Source organism: Colletotrichum destructivum, chromosome 5 (genome assembly GCF_034447905.1).
Source record: "Colletotrichum destructivum chromosome 5, complete sequence".
Taxonomy (NCBI): domain Eukaryota; kingdom Fungi; phylum Ascomycota; class Sordariomycetes; order Glomerellales; family Glomerellaceae; genus Colletotrichum; species Colletotrichum destructivum.
This window is the reverse complement of record NC_085900.1, coordinates 2970318-2991237: the sequence shown is the minus strand read 5'-3', so window position 1 is coordinate 2991237 and position 20920 is coordinate 2970318. Positions and strand designations below refer to the sequence as shown.

At 55.1% G+C, this 20920-nt stretch overlaps 5 protein-coding genes across 5 annotated transcripts; 3 read left to right on the top strand and 2 right to left on the bottom strand.

Annotated features, from left to right (window-relative positions):
- Positions 1-3453: 3453 nt before the first annotated feature.
- Positions 3454-4517, bottom strand: CDEST_08445 (uncharacterized protein). The gene has a single exon (XM_062924604.1). The coding sequence runs from the start codon at positions 3728-3730 to the stop codon at positions 3500-3502; it is 231 nt and encodes a 76-aa protein (XP_062780655.1). The 5' UTR covers positions 3731-4517; the 3' UTR covers positions 3454-3499.
- Positions 4518-5852: 1335 nt separating this feature from the next.
- Positions 5853-7447, top strand: CDEST_08444 (Putative FKBP-type peptidyl-prolyl cis-trans isomerase domain-containing protein). The gene is made up of 7 exons (XM_062924603.1): positions 5853-5924; positions 6009-6377; positions 6490-6554; positions 6650-6710; positions 6814-6834; positions 6930-6971; positions 7050-7447. The coding sequence occupies exons 2-7, from the start codon at positions 6253-6255 to the stop codon at positions 7075-7077; spliced, it is 342 nt and encodes a 113-aa protein (XP_062780654.1). The 5' UTR covers positions 5853-5924; positions 6009-6252; the 3' UTR covers positions 7078-7447.
- Positions 7448-8427: 980 nt separating this feature from the next.
- Positions 8428-12206, top strand: CDEST_08443 (Putative THIF-type NAD/FAD binding, ubiquitin-activating enzyme E1, ThiF/MoeB/HesA family). The gene is made up of 4 exons (XM_062924602.1): positions 8428-8744; positions 8868-9244; positions 9290-11279; positions 11332-12206. The coding sequence occupies exons 1-4, from the start codon at positions 8739-8741 to the stop codon at positions 12073-12075; spliced, it is 3117 nt and encodes a 1038-aa protein (XP_062780653.1). The 5' UTR covers positions 8428-8738; the 3' UTR covers positions 12076-12206.
- Positions 12207-12683: 477 nt separating this feature from the next.
- CDEST_08442 (Putative glutathione S-transferase, Thioredoxin-like superfamily) lies at positions 12684-14386 on the top strand. The gene is made up of 7 exons (XM_062924601.1): positions 12684-12906; positions 12974-13132; positions 13200-13287; positions 13397-13617; positions 13679-13947; positions 14024-14048; positions 14114-14386. The coding sequence occupies exons 1-7, from the start codon at positions 12745-12747 to the stop codon at positions 14363-14365; spliced, it is 1176 nt and encodes a 391-aa protein (XP_062780652.1). The 5' UTR covers positions 12684-12744; the 3' UTR covers positions 14366-14386.
- A 1-nt stretch (position 14387) lies between these two features.
- Positions 14388-20920, bottom strand: CDEST_08441 (Putative cytochrome b5-like heme/steroid binding domain, myosin head, motor domain, chitin synthase). The gene is made up of 3 exons (XM_062924600.1): positions 20128-20920; positions 14808-20065; positions 14388-14751 (listed from the first exon to the last, which is right to left on the bottom strand). Exons 1-3 carry the CDS (start codon positions 20436-20438, stop codon positions 14720-14722), a joined length of 5601 nt encoding a protein of 1866 aa, XP_062780651.1. The 5' UTR covers positions 20439-20920; the 3' UTR covers positions 14388-14719.

Here is a 20920-nt window from a genome sequence, read left to right as displayed (position 1 = left end):
GCCTTCGTTAAACATCGACCAACTCTGGACAAAGTACTTCGTACTTGTTGCACAAAAGCCTCGACGGGGTACGAATACTGACCAACGATGTAGTCACGGCAGTCCAGAACGTCTCCGCTGTTGATCATTCCCTGCGATGCATGCGGATTCCGGAATGATTATCGGAGGCAATCTGTCTGCTATACTGCAACTCCCTTTACGGAAATCCTGTGTCGCTCGTCATCCTCCGTTCTGCAACTCGAGATCCTGTGACCACGCCCAGGGTCGCAACGAGAAGCAATTCACCACTCTCAAGTCTTTGACCTGTGGCATGACACCGCTTGGAGTTCTGACGCCTTTCTCCGCTCTCGTCTGTCAGCAGCGCCTTCGATTTGGGGGCGCAACCGTTTGGCTGCCGACCCTGCCGCCCGCACCCTACACCTCGAGTGATGTTTATGACAACCATCGACGTGCTCGTGCCGTCGCCACCTCCAGTCAAAATCAATAATGCTATCACACTTTACCCGTTTATCGTCCAATCCACACAACACGGTATTAGTTAGACTAGACCGCCTGGATCAGTCGAGCCTTCAGGCTTCGCTGAGCATTGGGCCAGCAAAACAACTGATTAATCCCCCCAACCCTAGCTATCATCAGGAAATCGAGCTGGTAACCGGTACGAACTCCAAGCCGGAGCACTCGACACACCAAAACCATCTCTTACAGGGACCCCTAGCCCAGGGCGCTCGCACCGTTGCCGGACAGGGTTACTATTGGAGCGAACCGTTGCCCTCAACTCTCATCCCTTTCCCGTCGCCATTATCCCTGCTCTTCCACCTTTCCCATGTCCCGTTGTGGATGGCTCAGAACATGCGCCCAATGGGAGTCGGCCCCGGCCCTCTTAGTCTGTCTCGAGAGTCCCACCGAAGGCTGTGGGCTTGAGCCTTTAATCATAACGGCACCAACGCAAAACTCAAGCAAGCAGACGAGATTCGGGTTCGTTGTAAGACAGCACTATCCGCATACAGAGGCCGGCATCTAGGCGTCATTCTCGACCGCAAGATTTTTGTGCACAATGCAAGAGCATCTCACAGTTCACAACTATACAAGATGAAGCCCTGAGCCTCCGGCTACCTGCCGACTCCCGGTGCTGGCAAACCGGCCACTATCTCTGCGACTCATTAAGTGGAGTGCCCGTTGCCGATCAGCCAGTCAATCGACCATCCATGGCCTGGCGTGGGTACTTGATCAGAGCGCACGGGGCCATAGGCCCAGCGACAGGTCTCGCCCATTCCGATCAGCAACCGACAAGCGAGGGCAACCCTGCGCGCGAGTATACGACCTCTCTTTCACGTTTCCCACGTGGGCAATTCGTAAACAAGCATCTAAGCGTTTCCTCTCAGTACTGGGACCTCGTGCAATAGGGGACTCAGTTCGACTCATGGAAGAATCCGCATCGAATTTGGAGCCCGTCTGCTCTCCTGCGAGTTGCATGCGCAACTTCTTGCCTCAACCAGAGACGAGTTATGGTATCGACACAAGCGAGCTCCGTGGCTGGCATTCGCCTCGTTCAATCTGACCTGAGAGCCATTTTCTGCACCTTCGACGTGGCCCAATCCCTCTCGAAGAAACACCGTGACACCACACAAGCCTCTCGCTTGACTCTGTAGAACTCAACCTGCACACGGTTCACTATTCGCACCGCAACCTGGCTCAGGACGAGCCCTCGTATTCCCCCGTGCCGTCACGGATCTAGGACAGTGTTCGTGGTCCCTGACGGCCATATCTGGGAGGAAGAGTCGGCGCCCTGCGAGGAGGAATGTGGGACGGTGGAGCGGCTCCTGATTCCTGGACAGTGAGCACACGACGGATTGAGGCTGTGCAGTACTCACCCACAAGCAGAAACGTAGGCCTCGACTTGCAGCCATGAACCTACCTTCCCGTTCCTCACCCGTCCGCCATCCGTAGGTCGCCGCCCGACTCGTCTCGGGCTGCGTCGCGTCACATCGTCAGGCTCGGGTCAGCAGCGTCGTCAGCCTACAAGCATTCTGTCTAGACGCATATCGATTCGAAGGCCGACCATGGTAGCGGTAGCCGGACGCCCACAGCACGTCTCGATTTGAACTCGAATCAATAGGTCGACTATTGCTATGACTGCAATCGTTTGTCTGCTGGTCCGGCCCTGAGCCCTCACGCGCAACGACAGGGACTGTGTTGTCTTTTGACCCTCGGGCCGCCCAAGGATAGCTTCGTGTGTGCCATCATGGCTAGGGATGTACCCGGGGCTGTGCGCCAAGTGCCACCAAGACGTACGCTATTGTTGATGCAGAATAGCTCAACGTTCGGCCTTGGGTGGTTCGCTGAGGCAATCGCTCCGTGACCTCTGTATCATCTTTTTGAAGGCGGCAGCTTCGAGTGTTCAATTCCAACATCTGGCGCTGTTAGGGAGACGCTGTGACCTCCCAGGTAAGTGTCTCGGCCACCTAAAGGCATTCTGTCTTGCTTCGAAACCGCTTCCTCCTCGTCACCTCCTTTCGTTAGCGCGTCGCTAGAGAAGAAGACTGGCCGGTTGGTGCCTCCCGTGCTGTAAGGCGCGTGCGACTAGTCTCTCAGGGCTTTGCGGCACCTGAGAATGTGGACTACACCCTGAAACCTTAGAACATATTGCACGGGCTGGGTAACTGGGCGAGATGACGACTTTGGGCCCATCGCAGCATTTCTCCAAGCCGTTTCAGAGCCTGCTGGGGAGTGCTTGTCAACCTGGCAGCCCATCCTTCGAAAAGGTCGACTGGGTTGTTTCCCTGCCGATGGTTCTGTCGCCCGCCGCTTCATATCAGCGACCCGCGTCTTCCGTTCCAGCCAGACAAGTTTCGGTGGACTTGCCATATTATGATCCTCTTGGATCGACCGAACCGCACACCGAAACACCCCTCGCGCGCATGCCAGAGGAAACACAAGTATAGCCCAAATCACGCCGGAACAAGTCTGACATGACAAGGCAGGCATCCTTCATTAGTGTCAAGGCAGATGCCTCATATCCTTCTCTCCCGCACATGCTCGTTCGCTGAGCGCTGCAGACCCAACCTGCGGTTTGTGTTGACCCAGGCGGTATGTTTGACGTGTATGGATAGGCACTCCCGGCCACACCCCGTCGTCTCACCAACACGATGCTTGCGAGGAATGAGCCAGATTATACCCTTTCTGTCTCAGCAACAACACAACCAAGGACGTCATTGGAATGCGGCATCGGTGCTTCAGCCATGTGTTTCTGCCCGCGTCTACGTGTAATCCTTCCCAGCTCACCATGTCGCCAATTGCTTCTTCCACGACGCTTGGTTCAGCCACCTACGTCGCACCTCCAAGCAGGGTTCGCTGGCATCGTCCTTACGCTGGATCAGATCTAGTTTTTCGTCCTGCAAGCTGCAAACCATGTATCGCAGGCGATACTAAACTGCGGCAACAACACCTCACTTCAATGGAGTGCGTGAAGGACTCTTCAGCACCGGGCCTACCGGGATTCTTAGGGATAACGTACTTGGCTATCCGTTCCGACATTCTGATCCGGGGCCGCGAGTGATCCGGGGCAGAAACCGGCCCTTACCCACTGATTGCCGACGGGCGGTTCATCTAGTTCCGGTGCCTGGGATGCGCACTCCTCAAGTTTCGGCCGAACTTCCGGCGCTTCACACACCGGCATGACCAGTTGGACTGTGTCAGGGCTGGAAAGGTTATCCGGATACCGCTCAACCATCAACTGTTTCGCCAACTAGTAGCTCATGATGGGCTGACACTGCACTGTCATATACACTCGGTGCCCAAACCCTTAAGCAAGCGGTTCGGCGGCCACTTCGAATTGCCCCTCAAAAGCATGGCAGGTCTCCTTCTTGACTGTCTTCCCGCGCGAAAGTCGCCTGTTGAGCCTCTCGCGCCCCATCATGCAGACGCAGAAAAGAGTTCTCAGTTGGTTGGACAAGCCACCCGCTTCCAATTTTCAAAGACAGGATTGGAAGCTTAGATTTCTCCGAGCCAATGTTCTTGGTCGACTTGCTTCGTTTGGTCAACACACGACGGCCTGACACAATGAATGAGGAAGCCTCACGCAAGCCAGACGGCGTTTGCGGGGGTGGTGGTTCCGTACCATGACGACGCCGTAGTGTCCCGCACCGAGCACGCATCGCAGGGCCTGCGGATACCCCCATTGGTGAGGGTACGTGAACATGACATGGCGAAATGTGCTGCAGGGCTAGGTCACATATTCTACAGTTCTCGATAATGATTGGCTGCCGGCCACGACTGGACCTGGGGGATTGCTAGATTCCGCAAGTTGCCTCCTTCAGTTGTCTTGCATAGGTTCGCGGGATGAAGACCATGAGGACGGGTTTCGTCGCAAGCCTGTCCAGAATCGTGTTGGCTATGCCGCAAAGTTTCATGTGCAGACGGATTAGAGACATGAGTAGTCATATCGAGGAGTCTCCAGAATGACCTCGGTTTGAGGGATTGCACATCATCTTTGCTTTTTTGCATCATCTTTTGTTGGGCCTTGCCATTTTTCACGACGAAGATTGGAGAGGTTGCCAGAGACGGTGGGGATGTGCATATTTGTCATATTCTCTGTCAAGTCGAACGTCCTGCCACATCGTTGGCAGGGAGGGTTGTCTTCGGTGGCTGCCGGGCTCGACGACAAGAAGACCTGGTGTAAAGGACTGGAAAGTTGGCGACTTTGGTGTTGGAGAGGTCCTGAATCATGCGGGTACCAGCGTGGTCGACTTACAACTTGAGGTAAATCGTTGGAGGAGTGACGCGGCAGCGAGTTGAGTGAGCATTGATTTGCAGGTAGCACAACGCGATGGAAGGCGGAAGACTGCCCTGAGAACTGAGAACTGGAAACTCAGGCGAGCACTCAATTGATCAGGGTTGCCGGCGGACGGTGTCGTTCTCGACGCAAGTGTGCCCTACCGAGTCCCGATTCCATGTTCTCGAGAAGGGCTGCCATCGACGGCGATGTCTCGTCGACGTCGTCGACGACCCGGTTGAGCGCAAGCGGGGGAATCAATACCCACGGCCGGGTCCCCGAGGACAGACTCCCGTGCAAGACCACAGGGCCCGGTTCTGATGGTCCAGCAATGGTTTGAGCGGTGAGACAAGGGATCCAAGCGGTGATCTGCGTGGTTTCAAGGTGAGCAACTCTGGTAAGGCCATCCACCTGTGTAGGGATTAGCATGTGGTGCAGTGCAGCGCGGCATGTCGAAGGGGGCAATTCGAGTCTTGTTAAAACCGACCGAATTGTTGACTCTCAGCTCTGATTGCAACCCTGGGAGCGCAGTCCTAGCCGGGTTGGGCTGTCTTCATGAAGTGATGAAGTGCCAGCTTCTTGACGGGGAGGGGGGACACGGACCCATGCTCCTCCCGGCTCTAAACGCAGCAACTCTGCTGCTGAAGCTACCAAGCTTGACCAAGGCTCAAGGGCCATTCGTAATCAGCCTGTCATCATCGGGAAGGGAAGCAAGATGAAGGTTGGTAGAATCCAATTGAAGCAGTTGTCGAGATGGTCTTTGGTGCCGTTCTGACAGGACCTTACGAGAAGTTACGGCAGGTAAGTACCTAGACCGTAGTGCTCGTCTTTCGCTGAGTCGGTGTCAGCATCGGGATCGTCCACCACGGAGACTTTTGGCGGATGGTCAGGGTACTTGCTGTCAGTGTACCATCTATCGAAATTTGTGTACAAATATACCTCTGCTCCGGGTCGACTGCAATGGCCCGGCCGGTGTACCAAATTCGTCATCAGGCTCTTGGCTGTGGTATGTAGGTCAGTACAGTAAGTAAGTACCTTTTGGCATCGGGCATCGCTTCCATTGCGGTTTGCGCGCGGGTCGACCTCCTCTCAGCTATCTCAATGCTTCGGCATCACACTAGGGATGGTGATTGAAAAGGCCTGGTATGCCTAGGTAGGTAAGAAGAGATACACACATGCCCTCTCTCCTTGGTGTGCCCGTTGTCGCTTTGGATTGATCAACTATTTAGGGCGTAAGGGTTGCTGCTCCCGCCATACACGACGACATTGACCTCTTGCATCGGCTCCCCTCTCATCCACCCCCCACTACACTACAAGTTTACCCCTCCATAACCCCACTTCCTTACCAACTAAAACTACCTTTCGTCTTAAAGACGTAGCTTCAGCCTTCCCTCTCTTCTGTTTCCTCTCCCACTTCCACCTCGCAACTCACACACAAAGCCCCCCAACCGCCAAATCAAAACAAGATAATTGCCAGCAAGATGGGTGTTACTAAGACCACTCACAACGAGGGCTCCGGCGCCATCCCTAAGCCTGGCCAGACCGTCACCATTGAGTACACCGGTTACCTCAAGGACACTTCCAAGCCCGACAACAAGGGCAGCAAGTACGCGTCCTGCAGACATTGCCCCCCCCCCTTTCTTCCAGACGGGCCTCTGCCTTTCTTGCGTGCAACATTCGATAATCAGCAGCATGCTAACTTTGATTGTGCTTTGTAGATTCGACTCTTCGGTTGGCCGCGGCGACTTCGTCACCCGTATTGGTGTCGGCCAGGTTATCAAGGGTGCGTTTGGTCCTCGAATCCCACCTTCCCATACCGAACCCTCACGGATACATATTCCCCAAATTTTTGGCCGTGGGCTAACTGACACTTCGCAGGCTGGGATGAGGGCGTCACCCAGATGAAGGTTGGCGAGAAGGCCACCCTCGACATCACCAGGTAGGAGCATCTCCATTAGCCGGCCGGGGTTCGGAAACGGACGACGCAGCTCGATTTGGCATAACCTCAATTTTTTACCTTGTGCTAACGTTTGGGTTCTCAGTGACTACGCCTACGGCGAGCGGTAAGCAATGATCAACTCCAGACTACACGCAGCTTGGCTCGAGAGCACGCCTTGGTGTTGCCGTGTATGCGAGCCAATGCTAACTGCTTTCTTAGCGGCTTCACCGGCCACATTCCCCCTAACGCCGACCTCATCTTGTAAGCCCCCTATACCAGTCAACCATAATTGTTCCAGTCTTGCTAGATTTGCTGGGCAATCGCTGACCCAACCAACAGCGACGTCCACCTGAAGAACGTCAACTAAACGCTAGGTCTGGTATTGTGCGAGCGTTTGGCGGCTGCATGCCAGGGAGGCACGAAAAACGCTGTCTTGGGGCATTGATTGAGAAACAGCCTGGATAGTTGATTGGTGCTTACATGGTTATCCAGGTGAACCGGACTCATCTAGACTCAATGGAATCTCTGCGTGTCGCATAACTTCCTCATTGTGTAACTTATTTCGCATCATTGCTCCCGCTTGACCGTCGGATCTTGTGTACAATGACGAATACCAAAAAGTAGGCTTGTGTTGCACGATATATAGTACTGGTTATACGCAACCTCTGCCCTACTTTTTGTCGTCAAAACTTGCCGATTGTGCGGTGACTACGAGGTATACATCTTCTGCTTTGGGGGGGGAGGGGGGGGGTTCCATCGGGATGGGACCTTTCGGGTTGGGTCGCTAGGATAGCTGGCTCTGTAAGAGCGAAACCAGCTAAGAGACTACCCATATTCATTCAGAAGCCTTGTGAATTGCAAACAAGTCGTGTAGTTGGACTCTCACTCCAAAAGCTGGGTTGCGGTCCTGTTGAGAATCCATTTCAAGTGGGTATAACGGCACTTGAAGCTTCCTCCCTCGGCCGGCTTCCTGGCAGGGTCCTCATCCGACTTGGCCTTCTAATATGTGTTTTTGAATGGAAGGCACTCATCACGGCATGTCAGAAATATATGTCGGGGCTCGTTGTGAGTAATTGCTGTGGAAGGCTGGGAATTTCGCTGTTTCTCGCTATTAACGTAAAACGCATTTGGATGTGGCAACGTAAACCAGAAGTCTAATTACACCACACAAATCAAAGCCTCAAGCAGGTAGCTTAAGAAGTTGGGATTGCCGTCTCCATGATTACAGGCTCTCAGGGAGATGCGCTGAGCTTTATCACTACGCTGTTCGCGACCTAGGCTTCTTTCCGTCGTGATGCTCAGCTCCGCCCTGTCCGTCTTGCCGGTGATAGAAGTCGGTAGATTCTCGGAGAAGATGACATATGACGCAGCCTCCTCGCACAGTGTGGACATCTCGGTCTAGAGACAGTTTACTCAACACTCTACCGCATTCCGTGCCAAACAGAGGTTCACAGTGCCGATACCGAATCACTAAGCAGTGAGGGGCAACTCTTGGTAATCCCACAGTGGAGCTTTCCAGTGCATCGCCTGCCTTACGTGAGGTAAGGTAGATCGTAGGTAAGTAGATACACTGGGTAGGTAACCCGGGCACCCAGATTGTGCCTGGCTGTCCACCAAGCACTAAGCACTTACTCCCTGCCATTCGGCAACACCCCCCCACGCAGGCTCCACGACCACCTTTACATCACCGCAACAAGGCTGCTCTTTCTGCCCATCTGCGTCCGCATCCAACGTGACACGAGTTTGCCTGGTGCATTACCCTACCTACATACCTGCCCCTTTGAAACGCAGCGAAGACTCTTTCTGACGAAACATCCACGAACGAAACACGGCCGGTTCTACAACGCAAACCGCCCACAGAAACACACTACCTCCGACACACCTCGTTATTTGGTGGGGTTAAGCTCGACCGTCCCACCGTCCGCGCTTCTCTCCACGTCATAGTAGACGACGTTCTCGAAGAGCATCGTCAAGCTGGGGAAGCGCAAGCTCTCCAACGGGGAGACACCTGATCCCAACAAGAAAGCCATGGCCGTAAGTCTCCCGCCGACTCCCGCGCCCCTTGAGCTGCCGATCCGGGACAGCGTACCCCGCAGCGCCGGCAACGTACCTACCGCCTGTTCGCATTACGTCTCTAACCCGTCTTTCTCTCTATAGGACAAAAAGCTTCCGGAGGTTGACCTGGTGACCCGAATGCAGGTCGATGATTCTGTCGTTGGCCTTACCGAGATCGATGAGTCCCTCTACAGTCGCCAGCTCTATGTTCTGGGCCACGAGGCCATGAAGCGCATGGGCGCTTCCAACATCCTCATCATTGGTCTTAAGGGTCTGGGTGTTGAGATCGCAAAGAATATTGCACTCGCCGGCGTCAAGAGTCTGACTCTTTACGATCCCGGTTTGGTCGCCCTCGCCGACTTGTCTTCACAGTTCTTCCTTCGTCCCGAGGATGTTGGCAAGCCGAGGGACGAGATCACGGCCCCGCGTGTCGCCGAGCTGAACGCATACACGCCTGTCAAAGTTCACCAGTCATCAAAGTAGGTTGGCCGCCTCGGTTCCGTGAATATGACTGACAAGCGCAGCTTGGGCGAGAACCTTTCGCAGTTCGACAAGTACCAGGTCGTCGTCCTGACCAGCCTGCCATTGAAGCTTCAGACACTCATTGGCGACTACTGCCACTCGAAGGGCATCTACGTCGTCGCCGCCGATACTTTTGGCCTGTTCGGCTCGATCTTTTGTGATTTCGGCGATAACTTCACCGTTATCGACCCGACCGGCGAGACTCCCTTGAGCGGTATTGTTGCTGGCATTGACGAGGAGGGTGTCGTGTCGGCACTTGACGAGACTCGTCATGGTCTTGAGGACGGCGACTTTGTCACATTTTCCGAAGTCGAGGGCATGGAGGGTCTGAACGGCGGCGAGCCTCGTAAGATCACCGTCAAGGGCCCCTACACTTTCTCGATTGGCGACGTTTCGGGCCTTGGCCAGTACAAGCGTGGAGGCCTGTACCAGCAGGTTAAGATGCCCAAGACGATCAATTTCAAGAGCATCACCGCCGCTATCAAGGAGCCAGAATTTGTCGTGTCAGACTTTGCCAAGTTTGATCGCCCGCAGCAGCTGCACCTTGGTTTCCAGGCTCTACACGCCTTTGTCGAGAGTCAGGGCCGTTTCCCCAACCCCTTGGACGATGCCGATGCCACCGTTATCCTCCGCTCGGCAGAGGCGTTCGCCAAGGCAGAGGGCGTAGAGGTCGAATTCGACGAGAAGCTTCTCAAGGAGCTGAGTTACCAGGCGCTTGGTGACCTGAACCCGATGGCTGCCTTGTTCGGTGGCATCGCGGCCCAGGAGATCCTCAAGGCCGTCTCTGGCAAGTTTCAGCCCATTCAACAGTGGATGTACTTTGACTCGCTCGAGTCCCTCCCGACCAGTACACCTCGTACTGCCGAACTGTGCAAGCCCCTGGGCAGCAGATACGATGGCCAAATTGTGGTTTTTGGCCGCGACTACCAGGAGAAGATCGGCAATCTCCGTCAATTCCTTGTCGGTGCCGGTGCTATCGGCTGTGAGATGCTCAAGAACTGGGCCATGATCGGTCTTGGCACCGGCCCCAAGGGCAAGATAACTGTCACCGACATGGACTCGATCGAGAAGAGTAACCTCAACCGTCAGTTCTTGTTCCGACCAAAGGACGTCGGTAAGATGAAGAGCGACTGCGCTGCCGAGGCCGTGCAAGCGATGAACCCCGACCTCAACGGTCATATCGTTTGCCTCAAGGACCGTGTCAGCCCTGAGACGGAGGAGACGTTTAATGAAGAATTCTGGAACGACCTGGACGGTGTTACCAATGCACTGGACAATGTCGAGGCTCGTACGTATGTCGACCGCCGCTGCGTGTTTTTCCGCAAGCCCCTTCTCGAGAGCGGCACGCTCGGAACCAAAGGCAACACTCAAGTTGTCCTTCCCCACCTCACCGAATCGTACTCGTCTTCGCAGGACCCGCCTGAAAAGGAGTTTCCGATGTGCACGGTGAAGAGCTTCCCGAACAAGATCGAGCACACTATCGCGTGGTCCAAGGACCACATGTTCGAGAACCTCTTCATCACGTCTCCCTCGACAGTCAACCTGTACTTGACACAGCCCAACTACGTCGAGAGCACGTTGAAGCAGGGCGGCAGCGCCAAGCTGACGTTGGAGACGCTCCGCGACTACCTCACCACGGACCGCCCGCGTACGTTCGAGGACTGCATCGCGTGGGCGCGGATCTTGTTTGAGAAGGAGTTCAACAATAAGATCCAGCAGCTGCTGTACAACTTCCCCAAGGATTCGGTAACGAGCAGCGGCACACCCTTTTGGTCAGGTCCCAAACGTGCCCCTGAGCCCCTTAAGTTCAACCCCAACGACTCTACCCACTTTGCCTTCATCGTGTCGGCCGCGAACCTGCACGCCTTCAACTACAACATCAAGTCTCCCGGCACCTCCAAGGACATTTATCTGCGTGAGCTCGAGAACGTCATTGTGCCCGAATTCTCGCCCGCGGAGGGCGTCAAGATCCAGGCGAACGAAAACGATCCTGTAAGTCATGCCGCCACCGCAACGGTTTCTTGAAACTGCTAACAACGCGTAGGACCCCAACGCTGAGGCAGGCCAGACCAGCTCGTTCGACGACAACGACGAGCTGCAGAACATCATTTCGAGCCTGCCTTCGCCCAACGAGCTTGCTGGCTTCCAGCTGCAGCCCGTGGACTTTGAAAAGGACGACGACTCAAACCACCACATCGACTTCATCACGGCCTGTAGCAACTTGCGCGCCGCCAACTACAAGATTGAGCAGGCTGATCGCCACAAGACCAAGTTCATCGCCGGAAAGATCATCCCAGCCATTGCGACGACGACGGCGCTCGTAACGGGACTGGTGATCTTGGAGTTGTACAAGGTTATTGATGGCAAGCAAGATCTGGAACAGTACAAGAACGGCTTCATCAACCTCGCGCTGCCCTTCTTTGGCTTCAGCGAGCCGATTGCTAGCCCTAAGGTGGAATTCAAGGGCCCCAACGGCATCGTCAAGTTGGACAAGATCTGGGACCGTTTCGAGGTGGCCGACATCACGCTTAAGGAGCTTCTGGAGCACTTTGAGAAGCAGGGTCTCACCATTTCGATGCTCAGCTCTGGTGTTAGCTTGCTGTACGCCAGCTTCTTCCCGCCGGCCAAGCTCAAGGACCGCCAGAACCTCAAGCTGAGCCAGCTCGTAGAGACGGTTTCCAAGAAGCCGGTCCCAGCCCACCAGAAGGAGGTCATTTTTGAGATGGTTGCCGAGGATGTCGACGGCGAAGATGTTGAGGTCCCGTACATCAAGATGAAGATGGCGTAACGGTTGTAAGAGGTTGCAGGTATCTGCTAGTCAGGCAAGGCCAAGAAGCTCTGGGAAGTTTAGAATGGACAGAAACAGTGGTCGAGCCAATAGGCGACAGGAATATGGAATAGAACATGAGTTGCAACACTTGTTTCTCGCATATCTAGTTTTGTTCGGTGTCTTGACCCAAGTAGGAAGCCCCCCCACCGGAGGCCTAGACTGGATAGCGAAGTGTGGGGAACGTACCTGACATCGTTACTAAGCCCCTACTGCACTAACGTGGTTGTTTGTAAGCGCCCTGCCGCAGTGCTCCAGCGCGATTTAGCGCTCAGGACGACCAGTTTACGTCACTATTAGCAATGCTTAGTGACGGGCGTAACAATGAGCTGAAAGCTACGATGGAATGAACTTGAGTTTGCCAGCGGCTTGGTCAATCGAAAGGGTACTGTATCCGTCAAGATACGGTCGTTCATAGAAGAGAATCGCTAACCAGATGGGTAAGTGGACTTACACGGACCTTTTTCGCGCTGATTCCGTCTCTGTCCGTTTCGGTCCGCCTCGTCATCGAGTTCTCAGTTGTTGGTCAACGTGGGGGAGGGGGGGTTGAGAGGCTGCAGATGAATCGATATATAAACAAGCCTTTTCCATCTCCGCTCTCCTCTAACCACTTCCTACCAAACAATTCCCATGACCATCATACCACTAACTCGCTTCACGGCTTTCTGCAAATTAACGAAACGTAGCCAATTCGTCCGCGTGTTCTCGTCCACCGCTGTCACCAGGCAAGCATTCCTACGTACACCCCTTACCCCGCCCAAGGGTCTCGCCCAGAAACAGCAAACCAGAATGGTAAGTGGCCGGCCGGCTGCCCTGAGCGTCCACCGCGATAGATGGACGTGTCTGACAACTGGCCCAGACCAGCAAAGTCACAGATTGGGTCAAACCCGGCGACACGTCGGGCGAGTTCAAGCGCCAGCAAAGCTCGTTCCGAAACTGGATCTCGCGCGAGCAGGGAGCAAAGTTCCCCCCCGAGAAGGGCCGCTACCATCTCTACGTCAGCTACGCCTGTCCGTGGGTGAGTCGTCTCCGTTTCGAAGGTCGACTAAGCTTTGGACTGACTAGGGAAACCCCAAAAAACACAGGCCTGCCGCACGTTGATCACACGCAAGCTCAAGGGCCTCGAGGACATCATCAGCTATTCCGTGGTCCACTGGCACCTCGGCGAGAAGGGTAAGGGGTTTAATTTTTGTTTTCTTGCTCTTGTCACACAGCCTAGGCGCGTAAGCCAACGGGTCTTCCCATCCGGATCAGATGACGCAGCAGGACTGACGGTATCCAGGGTGGCGCTTCGTTACCGAGGAGGATAAGGACGTCCCCGGCGACAACGTGATCCCCGATCCCGTCCCGGGCCACGACGGCTTCAGGCACCTCCGCGACCTGTACTTCGAGTCAGAGCCGGAATACAACGGCCGCTTCACCGTGCCTGTCCTGTACGACACCAAAGGCAAGACCATTGTCAGCAACGAGAGCAGCGAGATCATCCGCATGCTCTACACTGAGGTGGGCCTGCCCAACGCGTCGACAACTTACCTTGCATACTGAACGCCACTGATGTGAGCAGTTTGACGACCTCGTGGACAAAAAGTACCAACAGGTCGACCTCTACCCCGAGGCCCTGCGCGGCCAGATTGACGAGACCAATGAGTGGACGTACGACAAGATCAACAACGGCGTGTACAAGTCCGGCTTCGCCACGACGCAGGAGGCTTACGAGCGCAACGTCGTTGCTCTTTTCGAGGCCCTCGACAAGGCCGAGGCGCAGCTCAAGTCCGTACACGACAAAGGCCCGTACTACTTTGGCAAAGACATTACCGAGGCCGATATCAGACTGTAAGTGACAAGGCAACCCCCCTCCCTCCCCCGCTTCGCAGCCTTGATGGTCAGGAATGCTCACCGACTCCTCCAGCTTTGTCACAATTATCCGATTTGATGTGAGTAATACGCCTCAGCTGCAGCTGCGCCGCTAGAAGACGAGACTAATCACCTTCCTATCCAGCCCGTCTACGTGCAGCACTTCAAGTGCAACATCCGCGACATCCGCTCCGGATATCCCTACATCCACAAGTGGATGCGCAACCTGTACTGGAACGTGCCGGCCTTCAAAGACACGACGCAGTTCGAACACATCAAGTGGCATTACACCAAAAGCCACACGCAAATCAACCCCTTTTCCATCAGCCCCGTCGGTCCTCTGCCCGACATCCTGCCGTTGGACCAAGAGGTAGCGGCCGTCAGCATTAAGTTGTGAGAGACGTAAGAGGTCATTTCCCAGTTATATCGAAGAAATACATCTTAGTCTACTTGTATGTACCTGTTGCAAATGCATGTGATAGCGAATGCTCAAACCCCATACATCTGCCATACCCTCCCAAGCATGAAACTCAGGAAACAATGTCTTTCTCTTGTCCAATGGCTTTCATCCAGAATTAAGCTAGGTGGTTTCCACTGGATACACACCGGTGAAGTTAACATGCTCCCCTGACACTTGAAAAAAAAAAAAAACACCCCCATACGCATGGACAAATGCCCTGTTTTTTGCTGAACCCATAATCCTGAATAAAATGATGCATAAAATTAGGTATAAGCCACCAACCACTGGATTTTACAATTGGCCAGACAGCAATGCCTCCGTTGCTAAAAAAAAAAAAAGTCAGTTAAGAAACATAATTGCATAGACAAGGGAAACATACCGCTGTTGATGTACTGCCGCTTGGCATCGAGGGGAACACCGAAGCGACGCTCCAGCTCCTGCTTGATGCCCTTCTTCGTCACCGTCATCAGGTCGGCGGTCCGCAAAATTTCGCGAATCTCGGCCAGTAGCGCGTCATCGCTAGGAAGGCCAACCATGTCCTCGGGAGAGAAGAACTGAGAGCCGCCAAATTGACTGTTGCGGTTGCCGCCCATCTCCGAGGCAGCGAGGGACATGCGTGACGTGTTGCGTTGGTCGTAGCCCATTCCGGGGGCCCTGGGGGGCGCGTATCCGCCGGCGACAGAGCCCGGACGGCTGTGGTAGCCGTACTCAGAGACCGGGGCATGGCCCTTGGTCGCGTAGCTGTAACCGGAAACCTCGGAGCGAGCGTCCTCCTTGACGGTCTGGGCGTCCCAGAGCTCGGCCTGATACTCCTCCCACTTCTTCTTGGGGATGACGGAGGGGTCGAACTTGCCCTCGTCAGAAATGACAATCTTCTTACCTGCCTCACCAGCAATGACACGCGTGTTACCCCAGTTGAAGTCGTCCATATGCCAGAAAGAGTACAGCGGCAGGGCGAAACTGAAGACGGGGATGGCCAGAATATACAGAATCATCCAGCCAATCATCTCCCACTTGCGTCGAAGGATGAAAATGATGGCCTGCAGGCCGTAGATAGCAGCGAGCATAATAAAAGCCGTGACTGGCATAACGGAGGGGTTCTGTGCAACCATGACGATGAGGTAGATGATGTAAGCGACAACAACAGGCTGGACGATCGTGGACAGCAAGTCGATAAACACGATGAAGCGCATAGAGAAGCAGCAGAAACCGCAGAGCTGAGACATGGGAATGAGCTCCATGAGGTTGTGAACGGTCGAGTTGATCCAGCGGCGTCTCTGCGAGAGGAAGACGGCCCAAGAGTCCGGTGCGATGGTCCAGGCGTGCGCCCTGTTAGTGTACTTAGTCTTGTACTTGTTGTGGTACTTGAGGAGCAGCGTCGTCAGATATCGATCCTCGCCCAAGTGGAGCAAATTCTTCATGTGCAGGGTATCGACACGGATCGTCGAATAGGCCTCGACGACCTCGCGACTGACAAACAGAGGCTTTCCGCTCTCAGCAGCACGGATGCGGTACATGGAGAAACAACCGGGCAAGCAGGTGACGCTGCCGAAGAGACTCTCAAAGGCCTTGGTCAGGTTGTGGGAAATCCAGTACTCGTACACCTGAATCATCGTGATGAACGAGGCCTTGGCGTTGGTCAACGCCGTCTCGCCGCACACTGCAATGAGGCGGGTGTCGTTGAGGAACGCAGCCACCATACGAGTAGCGGAATCAGGGGCTACGACTGTATCGGCATCAATCTGGAACATGAACTCGTAAAATGTTGGGTTGACACCGATGATGTTACGGATCTGGTGGTAGATTTCGAGCTCGAGAGGACTCATGGCCAGGTTGTAGTGAACGCGGTTGAGGAAGCGCATGATGACCATTTGAGAGTCACGCTTGCCACGGTTGCCGGGACGGGACACCTCGGACGGCTTGCCGATCTTGACGACGACAAGGAAGGGTACGATGTGGCCTTGTACTTCGTAGAGACCGGAGTAAACCTTGCCCATGTTGTGTTGCTTTTGACCTTCACCGAGTGATTCGAAGCTTAGGGGCTCGGGATCGACGGTATCGGAAACACCAAGAATGTCAAGAACGATGCGAGGGGTCGGCTTGTCGTTGCCCTGTCCGATAATCATGCCGTCGCAGATGACAACGAGCAGCTTACGCTTATCGTCGTAGTGCATTCTGGCGGCGGAGTCAATGGCACGGCGGAGAGACTCCTCGTCTTCCGTGTAGGCGGGAATCTGACACATGACGAACTTGTCGAGGTTCTCGGGCATGTTCTTGCCACCGAATTGCAGCGCGGCCAGGAACTTGAATCCAAGAATGACAAACAGAATGATGGAGATGGCAAGAACCAAGTACTCGGCAAACTGGCAGCGAACCGAGTTACGCGTGTCGATGTCGCCGACGTAGAAGAGGTTATCGAGACACGTCTTCATGCGCTGCTTCAAGGCGGCATCCATTGAGAGATTGTCCCATAGCTCCGTGATATCGGTACCCGATTTGCCCTGGAACAACGACTCCACCGCGCCATCCATGAATCGAGACAGAGACTGGTCGTCGGGAACCGACTCACCGGCCTTAGCCTGCATCTTATTACCGCCGGCCAAGTACTGTGTCATGTCATACACGCGGCCACTCAACATGACAATATTCTGCTGCTTGTTGGCGAGCGTCTTGACGTACTGAGGCGAGTAGCCGACGTTGCCCTTCTTGTACAAGTTCTTAAGCATAGTCATCTGCTCGTAGTACCAGTCCGGACGGCTGTCATTGGTGAAGTAGCGGAAGTCGTGGTACTTGAAGTTCAGGTCGATCGAGGTAAGCTGTGCAGAGCCCGTGAGGTTGGTGTTGCGATAGTCGAGGGTGACATGGGGATCGACGGAGCCGTCCTTGCCTTGGCAAAGAGCGCTGACCTGGATAGGGAACAGAGAGCTGATGTCTTTGCCAGCGTAGTTCTTCAGCTGCTTGACCGTAACGTAGGGCGGGTAGTGTCGAGGAGCGTACGCGCCTAGGTCGATGACAACACCGCGGATTGAAACGTAGGCAGAGTTGGAGTCCTTGCCATCGTTGGAACTCAGTTCCTCTGCACTATAGACGTGTTGGGTGGGACAGATAACCTTGGGGAAGACGACAATGAAGAAGGCAGCGAACAGACAGAACAGCCAGATCAGCATGTTGATGGCCAGCTTCTCTCTCCACGCCACACGGATATCCTTGCGAGGCATGCGGCCCAGCTTGCGGATGAGGATGTCCGGAACGAACCAGGTCATGAGGAAGACCATGAAGACCCACCGTTTACGGCTAGGACTGTCCTTGAACTCCTCGACCTCCTCCAGGCTCTTCTCGTTTCCGCGCTCTGCCATCTGCTCTCTGGTGTCAAGGTTCTTGAACATGTCGCCACCGCCAAACGCCGACACGCCGGCTTCCGAGCGAGCGTCAGAACCATCCGGGCCAAAGTAGCCGTTCTTGCCCTTCTCGCCGTATACAAGGGGAGTGTTGCCGGCAGAAAGCAGGCGCTCCTTGGAGGCGGCGAACGGGGTGTCCTGAGGGGTAAGGCCATCGCCGGCGTCAGACGGCAGGTTGTAGCGTCCGGTGGCAGACGCACTGTCGGACAGCTGGGCGATCTCCATCCAACAACGTTCACTGAGGAAGACACCAGTAGAGCCGATTCTGACCTCATTACTGGACCAGTGTTTGTCCTCGACAACGAGCTCGACGCGCTCCCGCTCCGTGCCGACGAGGATGGTGTCCGAGTCGGCGAGACCAAGGAACTCGCCAAAGGGCAGGAAAAGACTGAAGTCGGCCGAACGTAGGCGCTGGCTGATCTCAGCAATGCCAAAGGTCTGCACCTGAGTGCGGACGCACTTGCTGTCGAACTGGTTGGCGATACGTCTGTCGTTGGGCTTCAAGCAAAAGACAAAGTATGAGTTGGTGCTCGGATCGGCGACGGACTTAGTGACGTTGTCCAGGGACGCGAGGAACTGGCCGGACGCGCCCTGCTCGGACGCCTGCAGCTTGGAGCCGCTGCCGGACTGCGAATTGCCCTCGCTGAGCCGGTCGAGCTCATCCTGAGCGGCCTCGTCCTGCTGCTGCTGATACTGCTGGATCCTGCGCTGATTGCGGGCGGTCCTGGTGGTCTTGCGAGACATCACACTGGGCGCCCTCGTAGGCTTGGAGCTGATGGTAGCCTGCATGACAGTCGACCGCTCCTTCGGGTGCGTAACAGTCCTCAGGGCTTCCTGACCAAAGAGCCTGGCTACGAACTCACTCTTGGTGGAGTTGATCATGTTGAGCAGGTCACCAGAGATGACCTCTCCGTTCTCCTCAATGATATCCTTGACAGGGTAGTCGACTTCACCAGCAAAGTGCTTGACAGTGAACAAGGCTGCAGTGTTCTCGGTGTAGAAGTTGCTTCCCGGGAGCCTGGTGTTGGCCGAGCCGGGGGTGATGGCCGGGTTCTTCCCCTCGAACCGCTTGCGAAGACTCTCGAGGAACTGCAGGTCGCTGCGGTTTCTCCTGGTCTGATCGTCCAGGATGCTGAGCAGGCCATTTCCGGGCTTAAGGAGACCACGGACTGCGTCCGAGTTGTCAAAGTAGCTTGTAGCCGCGACGCTGACCTCTTCATTCTCTAACATGTCTGCTTTGCGGTCGAAAAAGTTCTGCAGAGTCAGGTTATACAGAGCCTCGCAGGCGGCGTTGTTGAGCAGCTGGTCGAGCGCCGAGTGGGTGGCGGCCTGCTGAGCGAATCCAGGGAAGTCGATGATGGAGATGGTATTGGCCACGCTCTCTTCCGGGGCGCATAGTCTCTGGTTGATGGACTCCACAATGTAAGCAACTAAGAGTGAGTAGAGTGTGCGGGCGAGCTCGTTGGCATGCGAGCGGGCGCCGTTGGGGTCCAGCATGACGGTGACTCTCTCCTTATGGATCATCTTGGTCTTGTAAGACAAAGTGGTCTGCAGGTCCTGGGTGCCGACACCCAGGAAAGCAGCAACGATGCCGAGAACATCCTTGTTTTTCACAGCCGTCACGGTCTGGCCGCCCTCATGAGAGAAACCGCCGCTGTCGTCGCCTGTGACTTGGGTGTCGGACGTGGTCTCGAACTCGAGCTGGCCGATGTGTAGGATGCTGGCAAGAACCTGGCAGATCTCGGCAATCTCGCTACGGGGGAACTCCAGCTTCTTGAGGGCGTTCTTGAAGACCTGAAAGCCCTCAGCGTCGTTGATGCCGACCTTGAGTTGAGTGGGGTGACCCAGGTATTTCCATCTCTTCTGCGCAACACCCGCCGGCGTCTCGAAACCAAGATGAGACTTTTCCGCCGCGCTGGTGCCGGCCATCAAGTAGTACAAAATGTGGAAGTTGCGTTCTCCCGTCGGGATATCCGTGATACGGCTCCGCTCGAGTCTGTGGTCGAGGAGCTTGGCACCAATAAGAACGGGGTTGGTGGTGGTGGCCGTGTCATATTGCAGCTCATAAAAGAGTCCTGCCTTGGAGGCTGTGGGAGTAGTAGCGGTCTTTGTCGTGGTCAAGGTGTCGAAGACGTAGGCAGCCAGAGAAACCTTGGTGGAGAGAGGAGTGGACGACTTGCCGAGGAACGCGGTCAAGAGGTGGGATCGGATTGTTGACTTTCCTGAGCCGGATTCGCCCCTATTCAAGCTGTTAGTCCTTGCGCTCCCGACGTCGACTCGAGTCCCGGGAAGATTACGTACAAAAAAACGACGGCCTGGTTTTCAGATCTGTGTCCCAATCTGATCCAGGCCCGGTCCGCGATATCTTCAGCGCCGCCCATGGCGCTCCCCTCCTTGCCGCCATCAGGTCCCTTGGCGGACGATGTATATGTGTTGAGAGATATAAGGGCGTGCGACGAAAGGCGGGCGGTTGGCAGCGACACATGGAAACGACTGGCCAAGTGTGCCGTCAACTGCGTGTCCGATTGTGAATGTGCAGGCAACGAGGGTAAGGAAGGTTGAGTATGGGCGCCCCCGCTGTTCCCACCGATGGGTGGCAGGTTCATCGCCATGTTTGTTGGGCACGACGCCGCCGACTTTCGGATGATAAGCTCCAGATACGCCTTGGGTATTTGATCAATGGCGGGGCTACGAGTCGAGCGAGAAGGCTTGAGTCGAAGATGGAGTGGTCAAGATTGGCCGGGGAGAAGTACGAAAGTCCAGAACTCGAATTAGTCGTCGTATCGTTGGGGAGGTAAGCAGGGAGACGTTGTCGAAAACCCTAACGAAAGATGTACAATTTGCTATACAAGAAAACGAGCGTGTAGAGGGAAAGCGAGGAAAGGGAAGTGAGAATAGTATTGGGATAGCGATAGGAACGGCGAGGCTGAAGACGGGGAGAAGCTCGAGGCATGAAACGATTGCTCTCGAAGGTCAAGTCAGTCCCGGCTTCTCACACTTTGCTTCTCTTTCTCTCACTCTTCGGCTCTGTGGTAAGGGAGACGGAGAGGGTGTGACGGGGGTTGGTGCAATGGTGGGTAACGGCAATGAGCGA